This window comes from Argentina silus (genome assembly GCF_951799395.1).
Source record: "Argentina silus genome assembly, chromosome: 1".
NCBI classification, from domain to species: Eukaryota; Metazoa; Chordata; class Actinopteri; order Argentiniformes; family Argentinidae; genus Argentina; species Argentina silus.
In genome coordinates, this window is record NC_139655.1 from 3147585 (window position 1) to 3175084 (window position 27500).

Genomic DNA, 27500 nt, shown 5'->3' on the forward strand with positions numbered 1-27500 from the left:
AGAAACTGTCTGTGGTAAATCTGCGTCTGTCTGTGGTAAATCTGCGTCTGTAGTAGTTAATTTAGAGTGCCCCATGCATGCACCTGTTAGTGTGGAAATAGTCAAACAGTCGAAAACAGCCACCATGCAGCCGTGTATGTAGACAAATCAGACAAAGAATCTTCACTTGAGTAATGATTATGGTTATGGTTGTGGCTTCAAAATGGCATTGGGGTCAAGTCAAATTCCAATTCATTCAGCGCACACAGATGAATTCACAGATTCAACAATTCCTTTCTTGTTTTGAAAGAATCCTCTGTTGAATTCAACCCTGCATACCTGACATACAGTGCCCTGCTGGTAAGTAATTTATATGTTCTCTTCTTTTGGCTCTATACCTGAAAGGTTTAGATTTGAAATCAAACAATTGCCATGAGGTTAAAGTAGAGCCAAAAGAAGAAAAAAATGCTTCACTGTCCCATTACTTATGCAGGGCAATGCACCTGTATTAAATATGGCCGCTCTGCACCCATTCCAAACCACACAGAGGAGGATAACACACTGAAACAGCAAAAGCCTACAATGGGTAGAAAGACAGGCAGTAACTCCTGCCTCACTGCACAAAAACAGAGCAGTGTATCCTGGGGTCTCATCTGCCTGGGGGCTCTCCCCCCGGTGACCCCCCACGCTCAATTATACCCAGATTACCCAGAAGCCTCGGGGGCTTGGCAGCGCCGAGAGTATAAATCTGCACCAGTTCTGAATACACTCCCTTCAGCCTGCCAACACTGAAACGCTGCCTGGTAGAGGCCTCACGGGGACATGACTCGCAAACGCTCCACTACCGTTTCACAGACTGTACAGCTCAGAAAGACGCGGGGATCAACGTATAGAAGAAGTGAAAACAAACTCGGGAGGGTGACACTTAAGACAACTTGAAAATGCAGAGCTGACGTTGTCAGCGCGAAACGCTTGTTCCCATAAATACCACTTTACACACACATCCGCGACAACAACAAAAAAATCCTGTATCCTACAGTTCTAATTTCAAATCTGACGATTTAACATTCGTCTAAGCGCTGGCAGAGTAAGCGGCCTCCTCGTACGGTGCGTACCCAGCTGCCTTTGATCTCAGGGTGATGCAGTATGCACAGCTCCGTATTGCACTCAGCATCGAGTCAACAACAATGCATTATTTACTGGTGTGTCCTGCACTGGGCTGGCTTCCCTCCCTTCTCACTGTCGCTGTACTCCATTAAACACTAGCCCCTCTGTCTCTCTCTCTGCCCCCCCCTCTCTCTCTCTGCCCCCCCCTCTCTCTCTCCCTACCCCTCTCTCTCTCTCTCTCTCCCTACCCCCCCTCTCTCTCTCTGCCCCCCCTCTCTCCCTCCCTCCCCCCCCTCTCTCTCTCCCTACCCCTCTCTCTCTCTCTCTCTCCCTACCCCCCCCTCTCTCTCTCTCCTCCCCTCTCTCTGCCCCCCCTCTCTCTCTCTGCCCCCCCTCTCTCTCTCCCTACCCCCCCCTCCTCTCTCTCTCTCTCTCCCCCCCCTCTCTCTCTCTCCCTACCCCCCCCTCTCTCTCTGCCCCCCCTCTCTCCCTCCCTCCCCCCCCTCTCTCTCTCCCTACCCCTCTCTCTCTCTCTCTCCCTACCCCCCCTCTCTCTCTCTCCTCCCCTCTCTCTCTCTGCCCCCCCTCTCTCTCTCCCTACCCCCCCCTCCTCTCTCTCTCCCTACCCCCCTCCTCTCTCTCTCTCTCTCCCCCCCTCTCTCTCTCTCCCCCCCCCCTCTCTCTCTGCCCCCCCCCCTCTCCCTACCCCCCCCTCCTCTCTCTCTCTCTCTCTCTCTCTCTCTCTCTCTCTCTCTCTCTCTCTCCCCCCCCCCCCTCTCTCTCTCTCTACCCTGGCTCGGGGGCGGTGCTAGGCATTAGCCTGCTGCTTCGCCTTTCCTTCTGAAGGATCCCTGGAGGGTTCCCACAAAAGAGGGCAGATTTTTAACAAGTCTGGTTCTCCACGGCTACACACTGGCAAACTACCACTATTTTGTAAATCGCACACACACACAATCTCTCGTCTCTCTCTCTCTCTCTCTCTCTCCATCTCTTTTCCATTTATCCCTAAACGTTTCACTGCTCCAGTGACATGACATTGCACGGCACTCTTCTCTCTGTTTCTTCCTCTCTCTCTCTCTCTCCCATCTCACTCTCTCTCTCTCTCTCTCTCTCTCCTCTCACGCTCTGTACAGTACAATCTCTATCCATATTCCACTTCCCTTCCTGTGTCTACTGTACATCTGTCCTCTGTCCCCCTCCCTCCTCTGCCCATCTCTCCCTCACTCACTCACTCATTCACTCACACTCACTCACACACGCACTCACACACACACACACACACACACACACACACACACACACACACACACACACACTCACTCGCTGTCACGCACATACACACACACACACACACACACACACACACACACACACACACAGATCTTTTAACACAGGTAATGGGGGTACTTTTCATGTGTTCAAGTCAGAGCAGACGCACACACACAAAAATTGATTTTTTACTACCATCCCAGTGAGGTTGTAAAACACTGTGTAGCTACTATGCTGCAGCGCATCTCCCTCTCGCTTCACTCCGTCTAACAGCTTCTCCCTCTGCCCCCCCCCCTCCCCCCTCCTCCCCCCTCCTCCCCTCCTGGCGCCACTGACTTCCACGGGAACTTCAGCCCGAGCTGACAGCGTGATTGACAGCGCAGTCGACTTTCCAAATTAATTCGTCCGATTACATCTGACAGTGTTACGGACCAATAAATGCAGATTTGTGTGGTATTATAGTGCCTATCAGGTTTGATTTGTTACACAGGCGTCAACAGAGGAATACTGGAGTGGCCAGTAAAACCTCTTCCATATGAACCCAAGTACAGTACGCAAGCCTACACCCCAGGTGATCAACGGCCACCAAACAGCAGTCATAAGGCTTCTGTTACACCTCTGAGCTGAGGATTACTACAACATGACATTTTAGCTCAATGTAACTTGTATTTCAGCCTCCAGGATCCTGAGGAGATGGGATGGAATGGTGTGTGTGTGTGTGTGTGTGTGTGTGTGTCTGTCTGTGGGCGTGTGTGTAAGTTGGAATGGTTTGTTTGAATGTCAGGAGCGGCTGTACATCATCCCACAGGTTCCTCAGCGGTGTGACATTTACACGGGCCACCTACGTTTGTCACGCTGGACTATCAAATGGAAAATACCAAACTACTGTTTCAGAGCCTCTGGGGCCTTTAGAGAGAGCATGACAGAGGTTTCATTCATATTGACTGAGGGAGTGATAATTAGTCAGCTTATTGATTCATGAGGTAACTACAGTTGTCCTCTCCTCTCCTCCATAGAGTTCCATTGGTAGTTGGAAGTCCCAGAGGTGCTGTAGATCTCACTATAGAGTATGTCAATGTTCTCTATGGTGGAGGAACGATCTGGTGCCTATATTGATGTACCTGCCCCCCGAGACAGCACACACAGCACAGTAGAGCACACTCTTAGGGAGTTAAGTGCCTTGCTCAAGGGCAAGGGTGGTAGGATACCTTAGATATGATGCCAGCAACCCTCCAGTCACCAGCTCACATCCTGCCCCCTCCCAAGGCGGGGATCAAACCAGCGACCTTCCGACTGCTGGCTGGCCTCTCTAACCTCTAAGCTACCTACTGCCCCTGGGGCAGACTGCTGGCCGGCCTCTCTAACCTCCAGGCTACCTGCTGCCCCTGGGGCAGACTGCTGGCCGGCCTCTCTAACCTCCAGGCTACCTGCTGCCCCTGGGGCAGACTGCTGGCCGGCCTCTCTAACCTCCGGGCTACCTGCTGCCCCTGGGGCAGACTGCCGGCCGGCCTCTCTAACCTCCAGGCTACCTGCTGCCCCTGGGGCAAAGAGTACATCAACTGTACATCAAAGTTAAAGAAAAATGCAAATGCCTCCTCTCTTCCTGACAAAGGATAACAAAGTATTCATTTGACCCTACTCATATTTGACCCTACTCATATTTAAAAGATGATACTCTGTTCATTTCACACAACACACACACACACACACACACACACACACACACACACACACACACACACACACACACACACACACACACACACACACACACACACACACTGTCTCCTACTCACTTTCTTCCCCTCCTTCTCCCTTCCTTTCTCTCCTTTCTAAATGCTCAGGTTATAAATGACAAGGGTACTACAGCACCAGCCTCATCAGCAGCTTGCGCTATCTCATGACTCAGCGTTTCTGGAGGATAAGGCTGCCATCTTGGTCATAAACGAGACATTCCTGAGGTGACCAGAGAGGAGAATCTGTCAGGAACAGCAGTCAGGAACAGCAGTCAGGAACAGCGGCCCACTGGTCAATATTCTGGCTGGGTAATTGTAGGTAATTGTGAGCTTTGTTTTGTTATGAGGCTGGCCTACTGGAACCAGAGGGTGTGGTTCCAGAGGCTGGCCTACTGGAACCACACACACCTCATCCTTCTCGAGGTGTAGGGGGGTGACAAGGGAACGCAGGGGCATTAACATGCAATAGAACACTGCAATGACGGGCAGACTGACGAAACACACACACACACACACAAACACCCACTGTCTCAATGTATTATACATGAATCCCTCGTCCAAACACATGCACACACACACACACACACACACACTCACGCACACGTGCACACACACACAAACAGACACACAAACTCTCTCTCTGTCTGCCTTTCCCTCTCCCACAGAGAAACACCCACTTCCACGTACACATGCAGGCCACGCAGAGCCATTAGGCCCTAATGCCACCAGTGAATGTATCATATTTATGGCTATCATTAATGGAGGGTGGGGAAAAGGTTGTTATTTAAAAAAGATTAAGAGCAGGGACAGAGATTAATGCTCGCAGGCATTTTTACGCACTGCAGGGCCTTCATTTCTACATTAAACTCACTGGGTTTGGGAGCCGGGGCTAGCCATGCTGTGCCCACAGCTGACGTCCTTTACCCACCTTCACAGGGTGAACACCAAGGACACCAACTATATATATATATATATACAGTACCAGTCAAAAGTTTGGACACACCTTCTTATTCAATGGTTTTTCTTTATTTTCATTTTTTTTTTTATCATTTTCTACATTGTAGATTAATATTGAAGCCAAAACTATGAAGGAACACATATGGAATTATGTAGTAAACAAAATAGTGTTAAACAAACCAGAATATGTTTTATATTTTAGATTCTTCAAAGTGGCCACCTTTTGCTTTGATGACAGCTTTGCACACTCTTGGCAAGTTTGTGTCCAAACTTTTGACTGGTACTCTATGTGTGTGTGTGTGTGTGTGTGTGTGTGTGTGTGTATATGTGTGTTGTACTGTATGTGTGTGTGAATGTGTCTGTGTGCATGTGTGTGAGGGGGATGCATCTCTATAGTCTGAAAAGACTTCCTCTGCTTCCCCCTTGATAGAAGTTAACTGGCGGCAAGTCTTAGTATTCCATTAGCAATGGCCAATCAGTCTCTGTGATTGATCTGTTGCTGGACCAATCCTGTTGCTTCCTGTCACACCAGGGATTAGCAAAGACAGCTCTGTTTGTTAATTGTCTGTGTCTGTGTGTGTGCGTGCATGCCGGTGAGAGAGAGAGAAAGAGAAAGAGAAAGAGAAAGAGAAAGAGGAGAGAGACAGAGAGATGGGGGAGAGAGAGAGAGAGAGAGAGAGAGATGGGGGGAGAGAGAGAGACAGAGAAGGTGTGTGAGAGTTAAACAAATAGAGCCTCTCATGTCTTAGATGTGAGCAAGGTCAAATGAAGATGTGTCATTAACAAACGTTAGACCGTTGACCCCCTGATCCTCCTTGTCATTAGACTAAAGAGCTCCACTCAACAGAGCACACAGCTCTTGGCTCTGTTTGTGTGTGTGTGTGTGTGTGTGTGTGTGTGTGTGTGTGTGTGTTTGTGTGTGTGTGTGTGCGTGTCTGCATGTGAGCGAGAGAGAGGGAGAGAGAGGGAGAGAGAGAGAGATTCCCCATTATCCTGTATAATAAGGTCCTGTCAAGAGTATAACAAATAGATGCTATCAGACACTTCACTATGAAACACACACCAGGCCAATCCTGAATCCTCTGATGGATTGAGGATCACTTAACCTTTGACCTGCAAACCCATTTGTCAGGGAATGGAATAGACCAGACCTTTGCCTTCTCCCCATCCTCCAACTTGTGGCACGACCTTTGACATGATACGAATATCAGCATTCACTGCTCTGCGATACCATTAGCGTCGGGCAATGGAACAAACAAGGATGACACTTTAAATTCGATTTCTCTGTCAGAAGTGCTCGTATAAGCTTAGCATTAACATGCAAGGCTATTATCTCAATGTCTTGGCATTACCTCCTAATCGCCTCGTCTTCAAATTGCCATGTTTTGTCGTCTAAATCGGTTCGATGCCTCAAACTCACTAACAGACCTACACGTCTGACACCTGATGTGGTACCGTATGTGTGCGTCTGCGGTTGTCTTACTTTGGATGAGTGAAGTGGTCGACCAGCGTGACCTTCTCCACCAGGTCCCCTCCGATGCTCCTGACCAGGTCGTAAAAGTCGTTTTCCGTGTATCCCTCTGTTGGCAGCCAGAACGATATATCGTTCAACAGTGGAGGGTACTTACTGAGGGGCTGGGATAGAGAGATGAGAGGAGGAAGGAGAGGAGGAAGGAGAGACAGAGAGAGAGAGAGAGAGAGAGACAGAGAGAGAGAGAGAGGGAGAGAGACAGAGAGAGAGAGAGAGAGAGAGAGAGAGAGACAGAGAGAGAGAGAGAGGGAGAGGGGTGTGGGAGGGTAGAGAGAGAAATAGCATTTGTTAGTGCATCTTTAAAACAAACACTCACACTAATGTCTATACGACGAGGTTGGTCTGAAGACGAGCATGATGAAGGACAAAAGGAGTGTTAAATAACAGAAGAACAGAAGATGGATCAGGAAGGACACAGTGAGAATATTCACATTTGTATTGGGTTGTGGGAAGCAGAGGTTGAGATAAATAATTTCAACATTTTCTCTGGAAGATTAAACAGGAAGACCAAAACACATTAAAACTTAATGAGATGTGAATACATCAGCCTTAGTACAGGAGCAGAGCAGAAACCACCAGAAGGAGAGATATTTCACCCTGCTTCCAGGACAGACTGAACTGTTGTGTCTATGTTTAGCAATTGTGTGTGTGTTAGGGTTGTTGTTGTTGTTGTTGTTGTTGTTGTTGTTGTTGTTGTTTCTATGTTCAGGGTTGCTTTACCAGAGGTTAGACTGGAGCAGACTGGTGGGAGGAGAACTAGATGGGCCTCTGGGTGTGGTGTGGAGCCAGGAGGCAGAGTTTGACTCGTACCCAGCATCACAGCCTCCCCGTGGGGATGGGAGCTCTACAACACCTGGGCCCTCCAGATTCCCCCATGTCTGCCATTGGGGATATATCACACTAATTAGATGTACTACATGCAGTACTTCTGTCTTGCCAGAAACAAAACCGCCTTGAACGCTAGTTCTGATTATGCTGTTCACTGGGTTTCCCGGTCTGTCTTTGGTAATGTGATACAACTTAGTATGATGTAATAACATATATCATGGTCATTAAAAACCCTAGAGTACATTTACCATGCAGGCTACTGTATTTTCCATATCTGTGGCCCAAGAGATAATGAAACCCACAATTCTTCTTTCCTGAGTGAGAGGGTACGAGTTGGAGTCCACCCCTCAGGTGGTGTGTGTGTGTGTGTGTGTGTGTGTGTGTGTGTGTGTGTGTGTGAGAGAGAGAGAGAGAGAGAGAGAGAGAGAGAGAGTCCACCAGCCTTGTAGTGCATCCAGAGGCCAGAGCAGGCACAGGGGACACACCTCACCCCCCAGTCACACCTCATTACAAACCCAGTGAGTAGAGGGGGGGGGAGAGAGATAGAGAGAGGGGAGGGAGGCGGTGGGTGTGGGCAGGCCCAGGGAGAGAGAGATAGAGGGGAGGGAGGCGGTGGGTGTGGGCAGGCCCAGGGAGAGAGAGAGAGAGAGAGGGGAGGGAGGCGGTGGGTGTGGGCAGGCCCAGGGAGAGAGAGATAGAGAGAGGGGAGGGAGGCGGTGGGTGTGGGCAGGCCCAGGGAGAGAGAGAGAGAGAGAGGGGAGGGAGGCGGTGGGTGTGGGCAGGCCCAGGGAGAGTGCAGTGACCCTGGCCAGAGTAGCAGGCGTCGTCCACCGTTCCTCTTGCCCAGGTCCGGAGGAAGCGGAGAGTGCAGAGCAATAAATAACAGCAACAAGCCCATTAGGTGACGTGACAGGCGGATGTCTCTCCTCTCCTCTCCTCTCCTCTCTTTCGCCTCCACGGGCCACAGGGCTTGGTGAGTGATGTGGGGAGGTGGAGGGGGAGATGGACTGAGAAACGAGCTGGATCAGGAGACTGAAGGTGATCACTCAGTGGCTGTGTCATGCCCACAGGGCCATGGTCCAGCCATGCCTTAGTCGTAAGGGAGTAGAGTCTCCTACGGCATCTTAAGCCCTATACCCACACATATAACGGTGAGGGGCCGTTGGATAACCAGGACTTATTCCACCCTAGCCAACTTTCCCATTCTGCATGTAGGCATGTGGGTGGGGGAGGTGTAGTAGGGGGGAAGAGAAGCACACAGGTGCACAACGGCAAAGAAGGACTACACCAGTAGTGCATCCAGAGGCCAGAGCAGGCACAAGACCTTAAGCAAGCCAGAAACGTTAGGGACATTAGCTAGAAGAATATATAACAGCTATTAAAGGAATGGTTCAGCCTACTTTCATTAGAAGTTGCATCTGTGGAGGCGTGTCATTTCAGCAGTGATGTTTCACCTAAACGTGAAAATGCTCGCGAGGTATCTATCTGTAACACAATGGCGGTTGGAAAACTCCAAACACGGCACTCCGCATTTCCACATAGTGTGCAGGTAAACCTGAGGGTGATTGGCTAAACGGTGAAATTGTGCATCATGAAATTATATGGAGTGTCGGGTCTGAGATATATTACTAGCTAGGCACTAACCTCCTCTGACAGGAGCCATTTGCTGTACTGGAGGGAAAAACTAACCAAGACCACCTGAAAGCTTGGTTCATGACGCATGTTTATATTGTTTCACAAAAATAAGTAATCACTGTCAGAGAAGTGTTTTCTACTCTGCTTCTTGAGGTGACATGAGAGCGCGTGACAGCTCACTTTGTGTTTCCTGGTTGCGACACAAAACGATCTGTCTGATTGGTGCTCTCAAGCGAGTGTCATACCTCTGAACAAAAACAGAGCGTGGGGTTGAATCGGCAATGTGGTGGCTCAGTTTACACAGACCACCGGCATTTCACTGGGGCGTTGACTTGGTCTGCCACAGGGAAAATATTGAACCCACGTCGATAGTTAAAATTTTACACAGAAAACAGGAACGGTAAATGATGCCTCTGTGTAAACAGGGCTTTACTGTCCTACACAGTATTGTGTCTAAGTAATACAAACAGAGACACAGTACTGTACAGTATTACATTTACATTTTGGACATTTAGCAGATGCTTTTATCCAAAGCGACTTACAACAAGTACATTTGTCTAAAGTAAGTGAATCATCTATAGCCATCATAAGAAAAAAATCTATGCTAGGATCAGGTGCCATTGGCAGTCACAATGCTAGAGGAAGGAAGTACTTTTTAAAAACACACTTTTTAAATGATTATTATTAACAGTAGAGGAACTGTACAGAGGGGTACTGGTGGGTGAAGGGTCTTTAGGAAGGATAGTCAAGATGGAGCCTGAAGAGATGGGTCTTCAGTATATGGCGGAAGATAGGTAGTGAGTCACACACACACACACACACACACACACACACACACACACACACACACACACACACACACACACACACACACACAGAGTAATTTATATTTATTTAAATTTATTCTAATTTATAGTGTACATGCCCCATACCCATTTCATAGCCTCTAGCCTCATTTCCTCTTAGCCTTGCACTGCCTACATCATTTATTGTTTTATTGTTCTATTGAATAATTTATTGAATATTCTATTGAATATTGTATTTTTTTTTTTTTGCTATTTTGTTAATATTTTGCAACTCAATTTCCATATGTGCATTTCAGTATGTGCAAATATACTTGGCCAAATAAAATAATTCTGATTCTGGTTCTGAATGTACTGCCTGTCTGTCAGATCAAGTTGTAGACCACTGCATATTTCACTGTGCTAGGGTGTCTGACATCATCAGAGGTCATTTCACAAGGTCTAATATACTCATTCCAGTCAAATCCAATTAAATTATCTGTAATTACATTGCAAAGTCAGCATGTCCCAAAAAGCTCTACTTGTGAAGCCATCAATATGAGCTATAGCTAAAACCTCCATTATCCCCATCTCACATCTCCCCCACTCCTGGCCAAATCCCACCACCACTGCAGCAGCCAGACAAACAGTCATTACGCTCTGGCAGCAATAACCCCACTGATTGAGGGACAGAACAATTGATTCCTACATCCTTCCCTCTTCCCACAGTTCATCTCGCTTCCTCCACCAGTTAGTTATCTACCTTTCTTCCTCCTCTTTCCTCCCTCCGCCTCTTCTCCTCCACCCATCAGCCAGCTTAAATACAGTATGTTTGCTTTGACCGACGGCCAGCTGAAAGCCCCCCCCCCCCCCCCCCACGCTTCGTCACCTCTATCTGAACCTGTCTTGCACCCCACTTGCCTAAGCACAGTACAAGAGGTGACAAGAGGTGGGGAGAAGGGAGAGATAGTCTGTATATATGTGTGTGTGTGTGTGTGTGTGTGTGTGTGTGTGTGTGTGTGTGTGGGTGTGTGAGTGTGTGTGTGTGTGTGTGTGTGTGTGTGTGTGTGTGTGTGTGTCAGAGTGTGTGTAAATGTGTGTGCAGGAGTGTGTGTCTGAGTGTGTGTGAGTGTGAGTGTGTGTGAGTGTGTCTGAGTGTGTGTCTGAGGGTGTGTGTGTGTGTGTGTGTGTGTGTGTGTGTGAGTGTGTGTAAATGTGTGTGTGTGTGTGTGTGTTTGGACGAGGGATTCATGTATAATACATTGAGACAGTGGGAGCAGTGAGCAGCAGTATGCGCCAGCCTGTCCTCTCGACCTGAGGAGGCCACGGAGGTTGAAAGACTAAGATAAAGGTGAGAAAGAAAGAAAAAGAAAAGAAATATCCCCTTCAGCAACCTCAGGCTGAGTTATGAGTGATGCTGAATTGGAGAGCTACTTTACCATGAAAACTATTTCACATCGGCAGTTGCGGTTCACTCTCTGAGTTGAGTTGTCATCCTATGGGGCAACCCAAACAGAGGCTAAGGGCTTTGATTTAGGAGGCCATTTTGTGAAGTTGCCGCACCATGTGGCCAATACAAATGTAGTGGGGACTCAATAGTGAGATCCAATGGAGCTAATGGAACAGCCGCTGGACTAGGCTGGGTTATTCTTTCACATTCATAACCCACATTCCTAGTATACTATACCCGGTCCAGGTATATGCAATGAAGGCAACATATTAGGGTGACATTTACAGTCCCGCATGTTAGGCCTGACGAACGCAAACGAGCGGGCCACAGTATGGAACGAGGTAAACAAACATGGCCGCCTGGCTGTGGTCGGCATAACGTTAACGTTTGGTTGCGGAGCTCTGATGTTCGGTCCTCTCTCCTAGCCGCCCACACACACACACACACACACACACACACACACACACACACACACACACACACACACACACACACACACACACACACACACACACACAGCCCTTGGTTTACGGGTTAATGTGCGGGGCGGGCATTTGTATTCACACAGCCTGAGACGCAAGAAACAGCTCAGAGAAACACATTACAATAAAAGAGGAGCGTGAGGAGGAATAGCAATGGTGGCGCCGCCGCCGCCGCTGAGCGCATTAGGAGGAGGGGAGGCATTGTGACTCCTTCAGCGGGGAGAACAGAGGAGAGTGACGTTTAGGAGGAGGGGAGGCATTGTGACTCCTTCACCGGGGAGAACAGAGGAGAGTGACGTTTATGCTTTTACAGATGAAGGGTACACGAATAAAGCCCTTAACTGTCAGGAGGGAACATGTGAAAATGATACAATCATTGTGTGTGTGTGTGTGTGTGTGTGTGTGTGTGTGTGTGCGTGTGTGTGTGTGTGTGTGTGCGTGCGTGTGTGTTGGAAGAGTGGGTGGAGGTCAGAGCCAGGGAATTGGTGATGAAAGAAGAGAGGGAATGTGTAAAGCAGCAGTAATGGAGTGAGAGGGAAGGAGAGAAGGTAAGAGAAGAGAAGAGAGGACCTGTCACGCCTGTCTTCTGTCCACTGATGTGGAGCATACAGCACAGGTTTGGAGTCTATCTGGGCAATCAGCTGCACCTAATGAAGACTAATGAAAATACTGAACCTCCAGGTATGAACTATGAAACCCCAGCTTTCTACAGCCAGTGAGTGGTGTCCCCATGGGCATTTTTTTTAAACTGAGGTTGCATTGATGTTTCTTTTTTTATTGTATCGTTGTACCTGTATATCCATCATGGCGGAAAATGGTATGGTCCAGCAATGTCGAAGTCCAAACATTGAATGAAGGTATGTAAAAGAAGGTATGTAAAAGGATGTTGACTGTTAACTGTTAATGCCAACTGTCAACTGTCTTATGCCAACCATAAAGAGAGGATGGAAGATAACTGTAACTGTCACACTGTATGTCTCAAGACTTTACCTGGAAGATGACGGGCTGGTCGATGGTGGGCAGTAGGAACTGTCTGAGGAAGCGTTCGTCCTGGCTCCAGAAGAGACGGATGTCTGGGATCCCGTACAACACCATGGCCAGCCGCTCCAGCCCCAGACCAAAGGCCCAGCCCAGCTTGTCACCCACCCCCGCTGGAGAGAGGAGAGCAGCACATCTTAGATTAGAGGTACAGGCACAAGCACTGGCTAGATTAGTGCTTCCCTAGCCTCGCGTAGCCACACATCCAAGTCCATGTAGCCATACATACGCCTAGATTAGCCAATCTGGCTTGGATTGAACTGAATGATGGAGCGATGGGAGAATGTGCTCGCAATTTCATTGGATGTTACATTCCAAGAACCCTCCCTCCACAAGCCTCTAGAATGGTTGTTTGTTGTTATGTGCGTCGTCTTTTCTGACCGGGTAGGGCTATTTTGCAGAGAGTTGTTGCCTGTGCTCGCTTTCTCCATTGAAGAAAATGGAAGAAAACCTGAAGAAATTATGTTTTTTGGGGCTTCGCCAGGTATTTCATTGGTTTGACGTGTTTCGACGTGTCACTCATTTCAAATGGGTTTCCACCCACTTTGTAGATAGAGTGCCCTCCATAAGTATAGGAAAGACGAAGCATTTTGAAATCAAACAATTGCTATGAAGTAGAGATTCTCAGCTTTAATTCAATGTTTTCGTTTTTCAGATTGGCTTCACCATTTAGAAATTACAACCCTTTTTATACATACTCCCCCTATTTCAGGACAAAAGTATTGGAAAACTGACTTGACAGGTGTTTCTGGTTTGTCAGGTGTGTTCCGTCACATCATTTGTGCAGGAATAAGAGAGCTGCCGATGTCTAGTATTGATTTTAGGCTTTGCATTTGCCTTTGGATTCTGCTATTGGTGTCTGTCAACATGAGGACCAAAGAGACGTCCAGAAACAATGTTAACTTGTCTAAATTCATGCTGACAGCATCAGCAGAATGTTTTCTATAGTGTACAGAAACATCTTGTCAGCTACAAGTACAAGCAAAAGCCTCCAAATTCATTGCATGGTGCTTCATTATACCGTAAGACAATGACCCCAAACATACAGCCACAGCAACTAGGGAGTTTTTCAGTGCCAAAAAGCAGAACGTTCTTGACTGGCCAAGTTGACTGGCCAAGATCTTCAGACTGGCCAAGATCTTCAGATTCTAAATCGGATGCAATTTAATTTCTGGATGATAAGATTTTAGGCAAAAATACCTCATAACAAGCAACTGAATATGGCTGAAGTACAGGCCTGGCAGGGCATCCCCAGAGAATATACCCAGCGTCTCATTGAATTAAAGCTGAGAATCTCTACTTTGACCCCATAGTAATTGTTTGATTTCAAATCCAAACTGGTGGAGTACAGAGCTAAAAGAAGACAAAATGCTTCTTCTTTGCAATACTTAGGGAGGGCACTGCACTTTCTGCAAAGGATTTCCCCAGGCTTTACGAAATAGGAAAGACTGGTCTTTTTCGAGGTTAGTGTTCCCCATACTTTTCTTGACGATGACCCAGAAAAAAACTGTTAATCGCAAAAAGGAACAAGACTACATGTGTATCAGTGGAGGCCGGTGGAAGTAAAAATCCTCACTCTCCATTCCATGCATTACAATGTGCCCATCCTCCGACTTCTACCTTGACCAGCCTCCCCAGATGTGTACGTGGCCAGCCTCTAGCCAGGCTCTCAAAGACCTCAACCTTGACCAGCCACTGGGTCTAGAATAGAAGACTTGTCTCACACTAGGTGTGAGTATCTTCAGCGTATCTGCTCCACCTGATGTGGTTGTGGAGAGGTTCTGCCAGGTGCTTGGTGGTTGCATTCTTTAGAGGGGGACTATTATTCAGTGCATCACCTTAATGGTGTCAATAAATCAATAACAAGTTGTTTTGATGCATCTCCATGTAATGACCGAAAAAACAGAGTGTTCTCCTACGATCCGGGGAGGAAAAGTCAATGGACTGAACCGCCTTAAGATTTTTCTGGTATTGATGAACTACCTACCAGGCCGATGCAACAATGCACGGTGTGTGTGTGTGCCTCTCCCCTCTGTGTAGGCTAAGGCTCAGTAAAACCCTCTCCTTTGGAGGAGGAGACCACTCAGCACAGCCTACTTGCCGCCATAAGCCAACTTAAAACTATCATCACACATTCTAGGGGGTTCTGTGACTGACAGCCAGGCAGGGGAAAGAGCCTGCAAAAATGTCAGTCTGGGTATTGAAATCCGTCGCTCGCCTTTGGGGTATGGGACATTATCTGCTGTTTGATTGTGATGACTGTGATGATTATTTGCTTGGTGACCCTGGTGACCCGAGGAAGAGAAGGGAACGGTAAAGCCTCCCGTTTCCACCCCGGTCTCGTCTTCTCCGCTCGCCGTGGAGCCAAGCTGCTTTATATGTTAATGAGTAACGGAGCACTGGGGTCAGAGAAGACCGGGGAAACACACATGAATAAATCACAACTTCATAACGCTGAATCAATCAGACTTTACACCCATCCTTCCCCTCCCTGTCCCCACCCTACCCTAAGACAAGAAAAATTAATACATTTATGCCTAACAAGATAAACACAGTTATAGTCTAAATACTAAAACATGATATACATGCTTGCCCCCTTCCTACAGCTCCTTGTTAGTACATAGTACATATCAGTTGGTGTGCACACTGTGCACTCAGTACAGACGTACAGTAATGGTGTGGCTGTAGTCGTGGAGTGCAGCTGTTTCAAAAATAATCATCTCCCCTCACAGATCCATGAGTGAAGGCACTGACGCATTGAAAGATAAAAGACGGGTATAAAATCCCTGACAGCCGCTTCTGTGTGTGTGTGTGTGTGTGTGTGTGTGTATGTGTTTGCGTGTGTGCGTGTGTGTGTGTGTGTATGTGTTTGCGTGTGCGTGTGTGTGTGTGTGTGCGTGTGTGTGTGTGTGCGTGTCTGTGTGCGTGTCTGTGTGTGTGTGTGTCAGAGCTGAGCTGCGGTCTTTGGCGGGGAACGGGTGCCAGCCAGCTCACACCGCCACGGGTGCCAAGCACGTCAGCCAAAAGGTGGCACGACGCACAACGCTCAGCGATGACCTCAGTCGAAACACAGGAGGGGAGGGGGGAGCGGGGAGGGGGGGGGGGGCAGCCCTCGTAAGACCACCCCCCGCCCCTCTTCTTCTTCGACACTCAATCCTGTGATGCCAGGCCCCTTCTCCCAGCCAATCAGAGCAGCCAGGGATGGGGCACTGGTGGGCTGGGGACGGAAGTGTGGCGTCTGACGCCATTGTGATCCACCTTGCAGTGACATCAGAGGATCTAATCGTCCTTGGCAGCATGCCGCCTCACAGCACGACGCAACTGTGCCACCCCACCGCTGACTAGCCCCCGTCCTTCCTCTTCCCCTCTCTCTCTCTCTCTCGCTCTCTCTCTCACTCTCTCCAATAACCACACTGAAGTCCCATCTCTCTTTCTGTTTATCGCTTTGTCTCAAAATGTCTTTCAAGCTCCTCTCTCCCTCCATCACTCCCTCCTGCTCCCTTTTACCACCTCTCCCTTCCCTCCCTTGCTGTTCTCACTCCCTCTATCATTTTTCTCTCCCTTGGGTTCCATTTTCTCCATCACTTCTTCTTTTTCGTTTTCAGTACTGACTTTAACTTGACCATGAGAAATGAGGGGATGGGGGTGGTGATGGGGGATCCATCTGTGCATAGTAGCAGAAATGTCAGCTATTGATTCCTGACCCACGTTTCACCATGTGACATTTTACCTGCAGAGTCCGAGAGGATCAAGTATGCGTGACGGAACTCGACCTGACTGGAACTCTCAGTATTCTTACTGACAGTGGTAATGCCATCTTTCATAATATAAGCTAATTGATTACCTATTGACAGCTAGGGAAAATTAGACAAAAGATGATTGAGAGTTTTGCCTATCCAGCACCGGATTTCTGTTGAGGACTGCAACATTGTCGCATCTGAATGACTATCGATGCATAGCAAGCATGATGGTAGACTCTCTGATAGACTCTCTGGTAGACTGATAGACTCTCTGATAGACTCTCTGGTAGACTGATAGACTCTCTGGTAGACTCTCTGGTAGACTCTCTGATAGACTCTCTGGTAGACTGATAGACTCTCTGGTAGACTCTCTGATAGACTCTCTGGTAGACTCTCTGGTAGACTCTCTGGTAGACTCTCTGGTAGACTCTCTGGTAGACTCTCTGATAGACTCTCTGGTAGACTGATAGACTCTCTGGTAGACTGATAGACTCTCTGGTAGACTCTCTGATAGACTCTCTGGTAGACTCTCTGGTAGACTGATAGACTCTCTGATAGACTCTCTGGTAGACTGATAGACTCTCTGGTAGACTGATAGACTCTCTGATGGACTCTCTGATAGACTCTCTGATAGACTCTCTGATAGACTCTCTGATAGACTCTCTGATAGACTCTCTGGTAGACTGATAGACTCTCTGATAGACTCTCTGATAGACTCTCTGGTAGACTCTCTGGTAGACTGATAGACTCTCTGATAGACTCTCTGGTAGACTCTCTGGTAGACTCTCTGATAGACTCTCTGATAGACTCTCTGATAGACTCTCTGGTAGACTGATAGACTCTCTGGTAGACTGATAGACTCTCTGATAGACTCTCTGATAGACTCTCTGGTAGACTGATAGACTCTCTGATAGACTCTCTGGTAGACTGATAGACTCTCTGATAGACTCTCTGGTAGACTCTCTGGTAGACTGATAGACTCTCTGATAGACTCTCTGGTAGACTGATAGACTCTCTGGTAGACTGATAGACTCTCTGATAGACTCTCTGATAGACTCTCTGATAGACTCTCTGGTAGACTGATAGACTCTCTGATAGACTCTCTGATAGACTCTCTGATAGACTCTCTGGTAGACTGATAGACTCTCTGATAGACTCTCTGATAGACTCTCTGGTAGACTGATAGACTCTCTGATAGACTCTCTGATAGACTCTCTGATAGACTCTCTGGTAGACTCTCTGGTAGACTCTCTGGTAGACTCTCTGATAGACTCTCTGATAGACTCTCTGGTAGACTGATAGACTCTCTGGTAGACTGATAGACTCTCTGATAGACTCTCTGGTAGACTCTCTGATGGACTCTCTGGTAGACTCTCTGGTAGACTGATAGACTCTCTGGTAGACTCTCTGGTAGACTGATAGACTCTCTGATAGACTCTCTGGTAGACTCTCTGGTAGACTCTCTGGTAGACTCTCTGGTAGACTCTCTGGTAGACTGATAGACTCTCTGGTAGACTCTCTGATAGACTCTCTGGTAGACTCTCTGATAGACTCTCTGGTAGACTCTCTGATGGACTCTCTGATGGACTCTCTGGTAGACTCTCTGGTAGACTGATAGACTCTCTGGTAGACTGATAGACTCTCTGATAGACTCTGGTAGACTGATAGACTCTCTGGTAGACTCTGGTAGACTGATAGACTCTCTGATAGACTCTCTGGTAGACTCTCTGATAGACTCTCTGGTAGACTGATAGACTCTCTGGTAGACTGATAGACTCTCTGATAGACTGATAGACTCTCTGGTAGACTCTCTGATAGACTCTCTGGTAGCTTGAACAGTCAGACTTAAAGGATATAACACCAGCGTAGGGCTTGGTTTTGATGGAAATGGTTTTCATGATTAAACATGTATATGTGTGTGTGTGTATGTGTGTGTGTGGTGTGGTGTGTGTGTGTGTGTGTGTGTGTGTGTGTGTGTGTGTGTGTGTACGTATATGTGTGTGTGTGTGTGTGTGTACGTGTGTGTGTAAAGAGGCTACAGGCACCTGCAGTTTACACAGACATTGGACAACTGCCTGCTGAGGTAGGTAATTGTGATACTTACACTGATCCCTATTTGCATACAGTGATTAATATGGATTTTGGAGACAATATTGGCTCAGGCATTTTGCGGTTATGTATTGAACCACAATAATGAATAAGTAATGTTCCTGACATAAATTATGCAGTTTGATTAGTAACGAAGTGCAATGTTTTTGTTGCCATTTACACTATAAATCAATACAAGCAGGAGAAGAGACGTTAAAAAGGGAGAGGCGGGGCGCTCAGTGGCGTAGCACTCTAATGCGCATACCACGTAATCGCAAGGTTCCTGGTTCGATTACGACCCTCGACACGTCCTGCATGTCATCCCTCCTCTCTCTCTCTCTCTCTCTCTCTCTCTCTCCCCCTTCCTTCCTGTCAATCTCTACTGTCTCTTTCCCAATAAAAGCAGAAATGCTAACCCTAAAAAAAACATATTTTAAAAAAAAAGAAAATGCGGTAGGAGGTAAAAATAAAGGGAAGGACTGCAGTACAACACACTGTTCCTGACAATTTCCTATGCTACCAAGTCCCAGGTGTGTTGAGGCCCATTTTCTGTTGTGCCAGGTTGACGAACAACGCATAATTCTATTCTACCAAATCACGACCAGCTAGTGATGAGGCATCACTTCGAAGACCCATGGCTCTTTAAGTGCATTTTCTCTCTTTCAGAACATTCAGGGTGTTTTTCATTCAATGGAGGCTCAGATAAATCAACTTAAAGATGAAGAGGGCAGGAGCGGTGTATGAGGAATAACGCATCACCCCCCCCATGCATAATTGAAGACGACGCAGCGATCAGGAGATGCTAACTTTTGTGGCGTCTGTTTTATTCATGCAACAATGAACTGTGTCGCCTTTGAAAGGGAATGAGGCTATTCCATACCTCCTTCACTCTCACTCTCTCTCTCTCTCTCTCTCTGAAGGTTGCTTTGCATAGGGACAAACTTGACAAAGGGAAACGGTTTCTGTCCTGAGAGGGCAAGTGGGGTTACAGTATAATAAGGAGTTTAAGGATAAGGAGAATTATTCAAAATCTTTAAGGTCTTCTGAATTAAGTTTGAAATAAAGATGTCCGTCGATGATGCCGGTGGCATCTTACATTTACATTACATTTATGGCATTTAGCAACTTACAACAAATACATTTGAATCATCTATCCACCAGTCATCATAAGATAAAGTAATCAATGCTCAGACCAGGGGCAATAGGCAGTCACAATGCCAGAAGAAGGACTTGTACAGGGGGGTTAGTGGGGGTGAAGAGGTCTTTCACCATGTACGGACATGGTGAAGGCAAATGGCAAACCTCAGACTTAAACCAAACCTTACAGATCCAACACAAACACATTATCCCACTGGCATTCCCGATATGTTACAGCTTATTCCCGATAGTTCATTGTGCTAATATAATGAGCTAACATCATCCTCATGGGGGTGTGACATCAGGTGCAATAAGCTAATTCTGTCTTTGTCTGGAGTCATCTCTAAAGGAACTCTAAAGTTCCTCCATAACGGAATCATTAATGCGAAGAGGTGGACTAATTATTCATGAGTGGATGACAGGAAGGCTTAACCTCTGCTAAACACAGGATAAAGACTAAAGCTGTGTCAGGTTCCACTTTAGCAAACTGCCTCTCTGCACTGCCCTGCCATTTACATCTAATCCTGCTCAAATTGGAGGTTGCTTTGCACTGAATAACTGATTCATCAGCCCATAAGCAAACAGTGTTGTTTCATTGGCCATCTCGATTCAGAAATCTTGATAGCTGAATAAGGTGATCAAATCAAGAGTGTAAAATATGGGTCAAGAGATTATTGATTTGACCTGTGTTGACCATTGATATATATATGGTCCCGGCGGGAATCGAACGCCCAACCTAAGCGTTGTTAGCGCCGTGCTCAATCAACTGAGCCGCAGAGGACCACAAAATTCCACTGAGGCGACATGGAAATGCAGGATGAACGATCTCTTTCCGCTGTTGCAAGGATGTAGTCGATCTTGGAGTGAAATGCAGTTCCGCCCGAACAGGGACTTCCCTGGACCCTCAGATTAAAAGTCTGATGCTCTACTGACTAAGCTATCCGGGCTCTTACTGAGCTATCCGGGCCTCCAGAAGAACCTACTGGTTCTATCATAGTGGTGTATAACTATCCACAATGAGTATGATTCCTCTACCTTCTGCAAACAGTATTCTTATTGACCAATATTTTTACGTATGGTGGTGTATTGCACACCCTGCCTTCCTTAAGACTTGTGGTTATTAATGATGCCATTACAGATCTTAATTAGGCAACTGTAGCATGGCTGACTGGTAGTCCCCTGGTTGCAACTGCCTGGGGAGAGGGCGCCATGCTCTGCCTCTCTCTGACATGTCTATCCATCTATCTATCTATCTATCTATCTATCTATCTACCTACCTACCTACCTACCTACCTATCTGCCCGCCAGCCCGCTCGCCCATCCATCCATCCATCCATCCATCCATCCACCTACCTACCTACCTACCTACCTGCGCGCCAGCCCGCTCGCCCACCCACCCACCCACCCATCCATCCATCCATCCATCCATCCATCTATCTACCTACCTACCTACCTACCTACCTACCTACCTACCTACCTATCCATTCATCCATCCACTTACCCACCCAACCACCTACCCGTTGCAGTGTGTGTTGTCTTGGATATCACAGGGTGGAAGGTGCACACTGAAGACCAGTCCTTTTTTTATCAGTCTCCCTCAGTTGAAAACAGAAGTTAGCTAGAGAGACGCTACAGCTCCTCAGCAGTATTTTCCATCAGTATGTAATTTACAACTGCGACACCAGCTGACTCTTTACACAATATATGGCCACAGTTAATGAGGGAAGTGCATGGAAGCAAGAAGAAAGGGCTGACACTAAACACATGGAGGGCAGCAGTCTAGATGAAAGTTTAACTCTGTCTCCCTCCAGATGTAAATATAAATGGCTCACAAAGCAGGGACCCACTGGAACCTCTTTCATGATACAATCCAATCCAATACGACACGATACAACACAACATATGATGCAATACTATACTACATTACACAATATGATATAATGATATGATGCAATACGATACTACACAATAACATATGATATGATACAACTACAACATCCTCCTCTTGGACAGGTTGCCATTACATGGCACCTATAGACAAAGACCAATGAGAACCCCTTCATGTCTATAGTGTGAGAGCACCAATAATCCCGCCTTGTAACTTCACAGACGTTGTGAGTAAAAATATCCAGTTCATCAGAGCCGTTCGACAAAGCACTAATCTCCCGGCCCAATAGCCTGGGGACGGGATTAACAAAGTACAGACTTAGAACTACCTTACAGTACGGGCACATAGTTTACAAACGTGTTGAATTGCATTTCTGAAATGAAGAAGTGAAGAAGCCCTGACAGAACGCTCTCTCAGGCCATAAGAAGGCCGTCTTCAGGTATGATCACTGTCTGTCTGCCTGTCAGGTTGTTAGAAGGTTATCCTCTTCTCTCCTGTACAATCTTCTCCTCTCCACACCAGTATCGATCCACTTCATCTTTCTCACAGAGCTCTACCTACACTAATCACTTCATGTTTATTTGTGACTGCAGCTCCGCGAGACGCAGGCTACGTAATTAACATATTGCTAATTAAATTAACTCATTATGCATTAATTAATTACAAATTATAGACTCTGTGAAATATAAATTCTCTAAGCTTGTAGTGTTTTTGTTTCAGTTACAGATTTGCATGTAATTTACATTATTTTCAACAACTGTAATTAATCCTTAATCATTTTGTCAACAGACACGTTACTCTATGGCAAAGGGCCCCATTTAATTTCACATTTCAAAATGTTTATATGTTTTTAGAGGGCTGACACTATACATTGTTTGGCCAAATCGCCCGCCAAGACCATGCTACGAGATCCTATAGCAGCTTAATTGGTACACATAACAATACTGATATTTTTTAACCCTAACTACCAGACCTTGACTGAACCACAGTGCATGCATGATCTGTTCATAGACAATATGAGCTTCTTAATTACCGTGTTATAAGCCATTTCTAAAGGCAAGAAACAATGTTGCTGCCCAGTAGGTCTGATTCACTGTATTTAGCATAAACATAATATAGCAAAATAATCCTTGTAGAATATAGCAGCACAGCTTGTTGCTAGGTTATAAAGAGACGTGGTTGAAGAGAACCATGACCACGGAGTCAGGAACCGTTGCATTTACTTATCAGGAGAATATTATCCTGTTGTATCATTTTCCCCTCAAAGATGTTCCAGGATGAACATGATACATTTAAAACTATATAATAATATAATATAATAATAATACTATACGCCATTTAGCTGACGATTTTATCCAAAGCGACTTACATTGCAGTGAGTGTATACACTGTCCGGTGTATATGGTCACAGCGGGAATCGAACCCACAACCTAAGTGTTGTTAGTGGCACGCTCTACCGGCTGAGCCACATTTACTGAATTCCCTGAATAACATTCCAGTCTCGTAGTTGTGCAAGGCTGCTTAATAAGCGGAACAACGGATTGCATGATTATTCAAAAGACAGAGACATCCAGCCATCTTGGTTAAGTGAGTCTAAAGGCTGAATTATGGGATGCATCAAAAGCTATTTGCCCACATCTCCCAAAGGATGGCAAATGATGAGAACAAGCGCAAACCATGGGGTATTCTGGGTCCAGTGATGTGAAAATACTCCTTACTCCTAAATATTCACACACTGGCCACTTCTTTCAACACTGGCATACATGAATTGAACTTGTCTGACCAGCTGGTTCTTTTACATCAGTGTTTTCATGCGATGTTTCTCCTAACTGAGAGGCAAACGGGAGGAGGAACAGTCAATTCTCAATCAGGGTACACAGTATGACGGCCGACTGGTCCCCCCCAACCTTCATCTTACCAACCACAAACAGGAGGCAGAGGGGGTGTAACCATGGCAATATCAGCCGCAAATCAATTCAAAGTGTATTGGTCATGTGCACAGGGTACAGTTAGCTGTAAGTTGCACAACGAAACGCTTACTTTGACAGCTTCCTCTCAGCAGTGCAATATCAGGACGTGAGAGTAAAATACAATAATAACAAAATAAACAACAAGTGGAATCGGCAAATGTGTCATGCAGAAGACATGATTCCCCCACGTTCACTATTGCTGCTCAAAAGGAATCATGATGTAGCGTAACCCTGGAAACCTGTCAACCGACAGTTGAGTGCAGTAAAGCGTAGGTTTTTTATATAGTACTTACATGTAGTACTTACAACTACAAAACCGCCACATGCTGAGGAGACCTTCAACCACCGATAAACAGCTCAATAGTACACAGTAATGAATGCTACTGATCAAAACATTATCTGTCATCCCGATTGCCACAACACCTGCACATTTAACAAGACGTTTACAAGCTCCAAAGAAGTCAAAGAAGTCGAAGTCATAGACAGCAAAGCAGCTTTATCACCTTTTCATCATCATGCATTCTACATATAAAATAACTGGACAGGACATTGTCCAGTCCATCGTTCTGCTTTCTGTATCCTTTCTGTTTCAGTCAGAGAGAAGAAGAAGATGCCTTTCTGGAGACCATTGCAATGCCATTAGTATTCTGATTGCTTCCTAAAACCTCAAACTACAGCAGAGCACGAAGAAGGTTCTCCAGCTTTGACTACCAGCCACCGTACTGCTGGACTCTCTCCCTGGCTCTGCTTGTCCCACCTGGGTAACTGACTAATAGGTCATGCTGCGTCCCTTACAAGCTGCAGCCTCACTGGAACAGAACATTTCCCTTCAGACAAGGCTTTTCACAGCCCCTAAAGCTCTGGATTAAGACAGCAGCAGCCGCTATGGTCCCTGGTCCCCCCCCCCCCTCCCTGCTTCCCCTACCCCCCCCCCCCCCCCCCCACCACACACACACACACACACAAACACAACCCCACACAACCCCACACACACGCTCATTAACCAGAGTTGGGCTGTATTGTCATGGGCCTGTGTCGAACAATGTGACTCAGGGAAAAATAAGTGCTGCTGTGGTGTCTGCTCTCTTTTCTTCTCCTGGCCCCCCCCCCCCACCGTTGTTCGGCAACCGTGTTGTAATTAGCGTTCTCGTCCGTGCGCTTTGCACGCCCATGCACTGCCACCCACCACATCAAGGAGAAAACAAATTAATGTAAATAAGCCAATCGATTAATAACGCGATGACAACTGCAGCATGAATGTTTAGGCGGTCGTGCAGGACGGAGGCCCATGTACATCACCACACACCTCTAAAAACCGCAATGCACAGGAGCTGTAACGCCTATCTCTCTCGCTCTCTCTCATGCGCGCACTCACTCTCTCTCTCTCTCTCTCCCTCTCTCTCTCTCTCTCCCTCTCTCTCTCTCCCCCTCTCTCAGCACTTCTCTAACACTAAAACAACTAAAGTAGAGGTACCTTATCAATGAGTGTGTCATGAAGCATTCTGGCTGTGTACTGTACTGTGTTCATAGTACAGCTCCCTCAACACCACCAAAAACATCAGTGTCTTTCATCTAAAGCTCCCCCCTTCCCCTCCCCTCCCCTCCCATCCCCTCCCCTCTCAACACCTCATCTCCAGCACCTCTTTGTCTCACTGACTCACCGGTTTCAAAACAGTAGTATTTGTTGTATGTTGTTGTTTGAGAGACTATTTTACAAGCAGAGCTTGTCTCATCCCAGAGTGCTTTGTTCCCCGTTTGTCGATTCCCTAAGGGATGGACACGGCCCCACGCTGGCGGGGAGCCAGACACCATCCCAGGGATGCCTTTATCATGCACCCTCACATCTTCACCATTGATTGCTGAGTCAGCGACACATACACACACACACACACACACACACACACACACACACACACACACACACACACACACACACAAACGGACAGACACGCAAGCACACACACACACACACACACACACGGACAGACACGCACGCACGCACAAACACACACACACACACACACACGGATGGACAGACACACACACACACACACACACACACACACACACACGGACAAAGACACACACACACGGACAGACACACGCACGCACGCACAAACACACACACACACACACACACGGATGGACAGACAAAGACACACACACACACACACACCCACACACACACACACACACACACACACGGACAGACACACACACACAGACAAACACGTACCACTCACAGACAGACTGTTCAATGAAGCTTGTACTTAGTTTTCAAGACATGTCACCATGGGAACATTGACTGGGGCTCCAAGCCTTTTAACTGACTCCAAGCCCACATACTCTGCTTGCTGTCTAGTTCAGAGACCATGATCTGCTGTTTCACCACAGTACGTCCTCTCTCCTATACCTTCAGATGATTGACAGCATCAGCGGCTAACGTAAAGACAGAGACCAGGGCGTCAATGGAGACTAGGGGTGCATCTCAATAGTCTAAAGAAGCTTCCTCTCCTCTCTTTCTCTACTTCATTATAACCGATCTAAAAACATAGGACAGGTAAAAGCAACATGATGGACGCCCTGTTGAGATGACGAAGGCCAGACATGGACAACAGCAGGGGGGGTCAGGGGTCGTTGTGTGTTTCTGTCTGTTTCGGCATTTCTGAGACAAAAAAAGCTGGATAAGAACCAATGACAGACGATCCCATAGCCAAATTAATTCATGGGCAAACGGTGAACAACAGGCAGTCTATACACGATCTGACCCATCCCTGGATCCTATTTCCACTTAACGAACGATAAAAAAAATAATTAAAAAAATAAATAATAATATATATATATATACCGATTGTCAGTTCGATGGGTCCTTATCATTGCAACGTGAGACAACAAGAGGAAAGAAGAAAGGAAATCAAATAATAATGTCAAAACGTACAAAAACATTACGGCTCGTGTAATCGCACACCGTACAGGACGCCATCTGTATGCATACAGCTACTGAGAATATCACCGATCACTTATTCTATATGAGGCGTTACATAAGGATGGCCTGAGGCACTGCATCAAGCCTGAGTTAAGTAGGCCACACTGACTCTCCTGCTCCAGCCTCTGCTTCTCCCATCTCGATGATAACCTCTCTCTCTCTCTCTCTCTCTCTCTCTCTCTCTGTTTGTGTCTTTGTTCCTCTCCATCACTCATCTCTCTCTCTCTCTCTCTCTCCCTGCCTTGTTGTCTGTCCTTTACTCCCTCTGTATCTCTCAATCTCTTTCTTTCTTTCTCTCCCCATCTCACTCGCTTACTCTCTATCTATCTGTTTATAGCTCCTTCTTCTTCTTCTTTTTCTCCCCCCTCTCTCCCTCCTTCTCTCGCTTTTCGTCTTTTTCTCCTTAAATGTCTGGCTCTATTTGCTCGTGTGACGGCGGGTTGGCTGAAATGGAACGCTGCACAAACAAACGTTTGTTCTGGCCTCCGCAACCCCATGGGACAGGAGGTGGCGGCTGCTGTTTGAGTGTTTGTGAGTGAACGTGCGTGCGCGCGCGCGTGTGTGTGTGTGTGTGTGTGTTTGTGTGTTTGTGTCTGTGTGTGTGTGTGTATGCGTGTGTGTGTGTGTTTGTGTCTGTGTGTGTGTGTATGCGTGTGTGTGTGTGTGTTTGTGTTTGTGTGCGTGTGTGTGTGTGTGTGTGTGTGTACCAGCTGTCTCCCCCTTGTCCCACAAGTGATTGCCTACAGTGGGTCTCACTGGGACCAGGGTTAGCCTGGTGGGAGGCGGGGGACAGGGGGAAGAGGAGGGGGTGGGGGTGGTGGTGGTGGTGGTGGGGATGGGGGGTGTTGGGGGTGGGGGGGGAGTGAGGGCCGCATGCCAATTCCTATGGGGATGATG

At 47.0% G+C, this 27500-nt stretch overlaps 1 protein-coding gene across 1 annotated transcript in view; it reads right to left on the reverse strand.

The window, feature by feature from the left end:
• The window catches only part of fars2 (phenylalanyl-tRNA synthetase 2, mitochondrial), a 76398-nt gene that overhangs the window by 24905 nt on the left and 23993 nt on the right, over nucleotides 1-27500 (reverse strand). Inside the window, exons 5-6 of the mRNA XM_083681755.1 lie at nucleotides 12747-12907; nucleotides 6532-6683 (exon numbers count right to left, since the gene is read on the reverse strand). Of these exons, the coding sequence (XP_083537881.1) occupies nucleotides 6532-6683; nucleotides 12747-12907 (313 nt within the window). The remainder of the gene's footprint in view (nucleotides 1-6531; nucleotides 6684-12746; nucleotides 12908-27500) is intronic.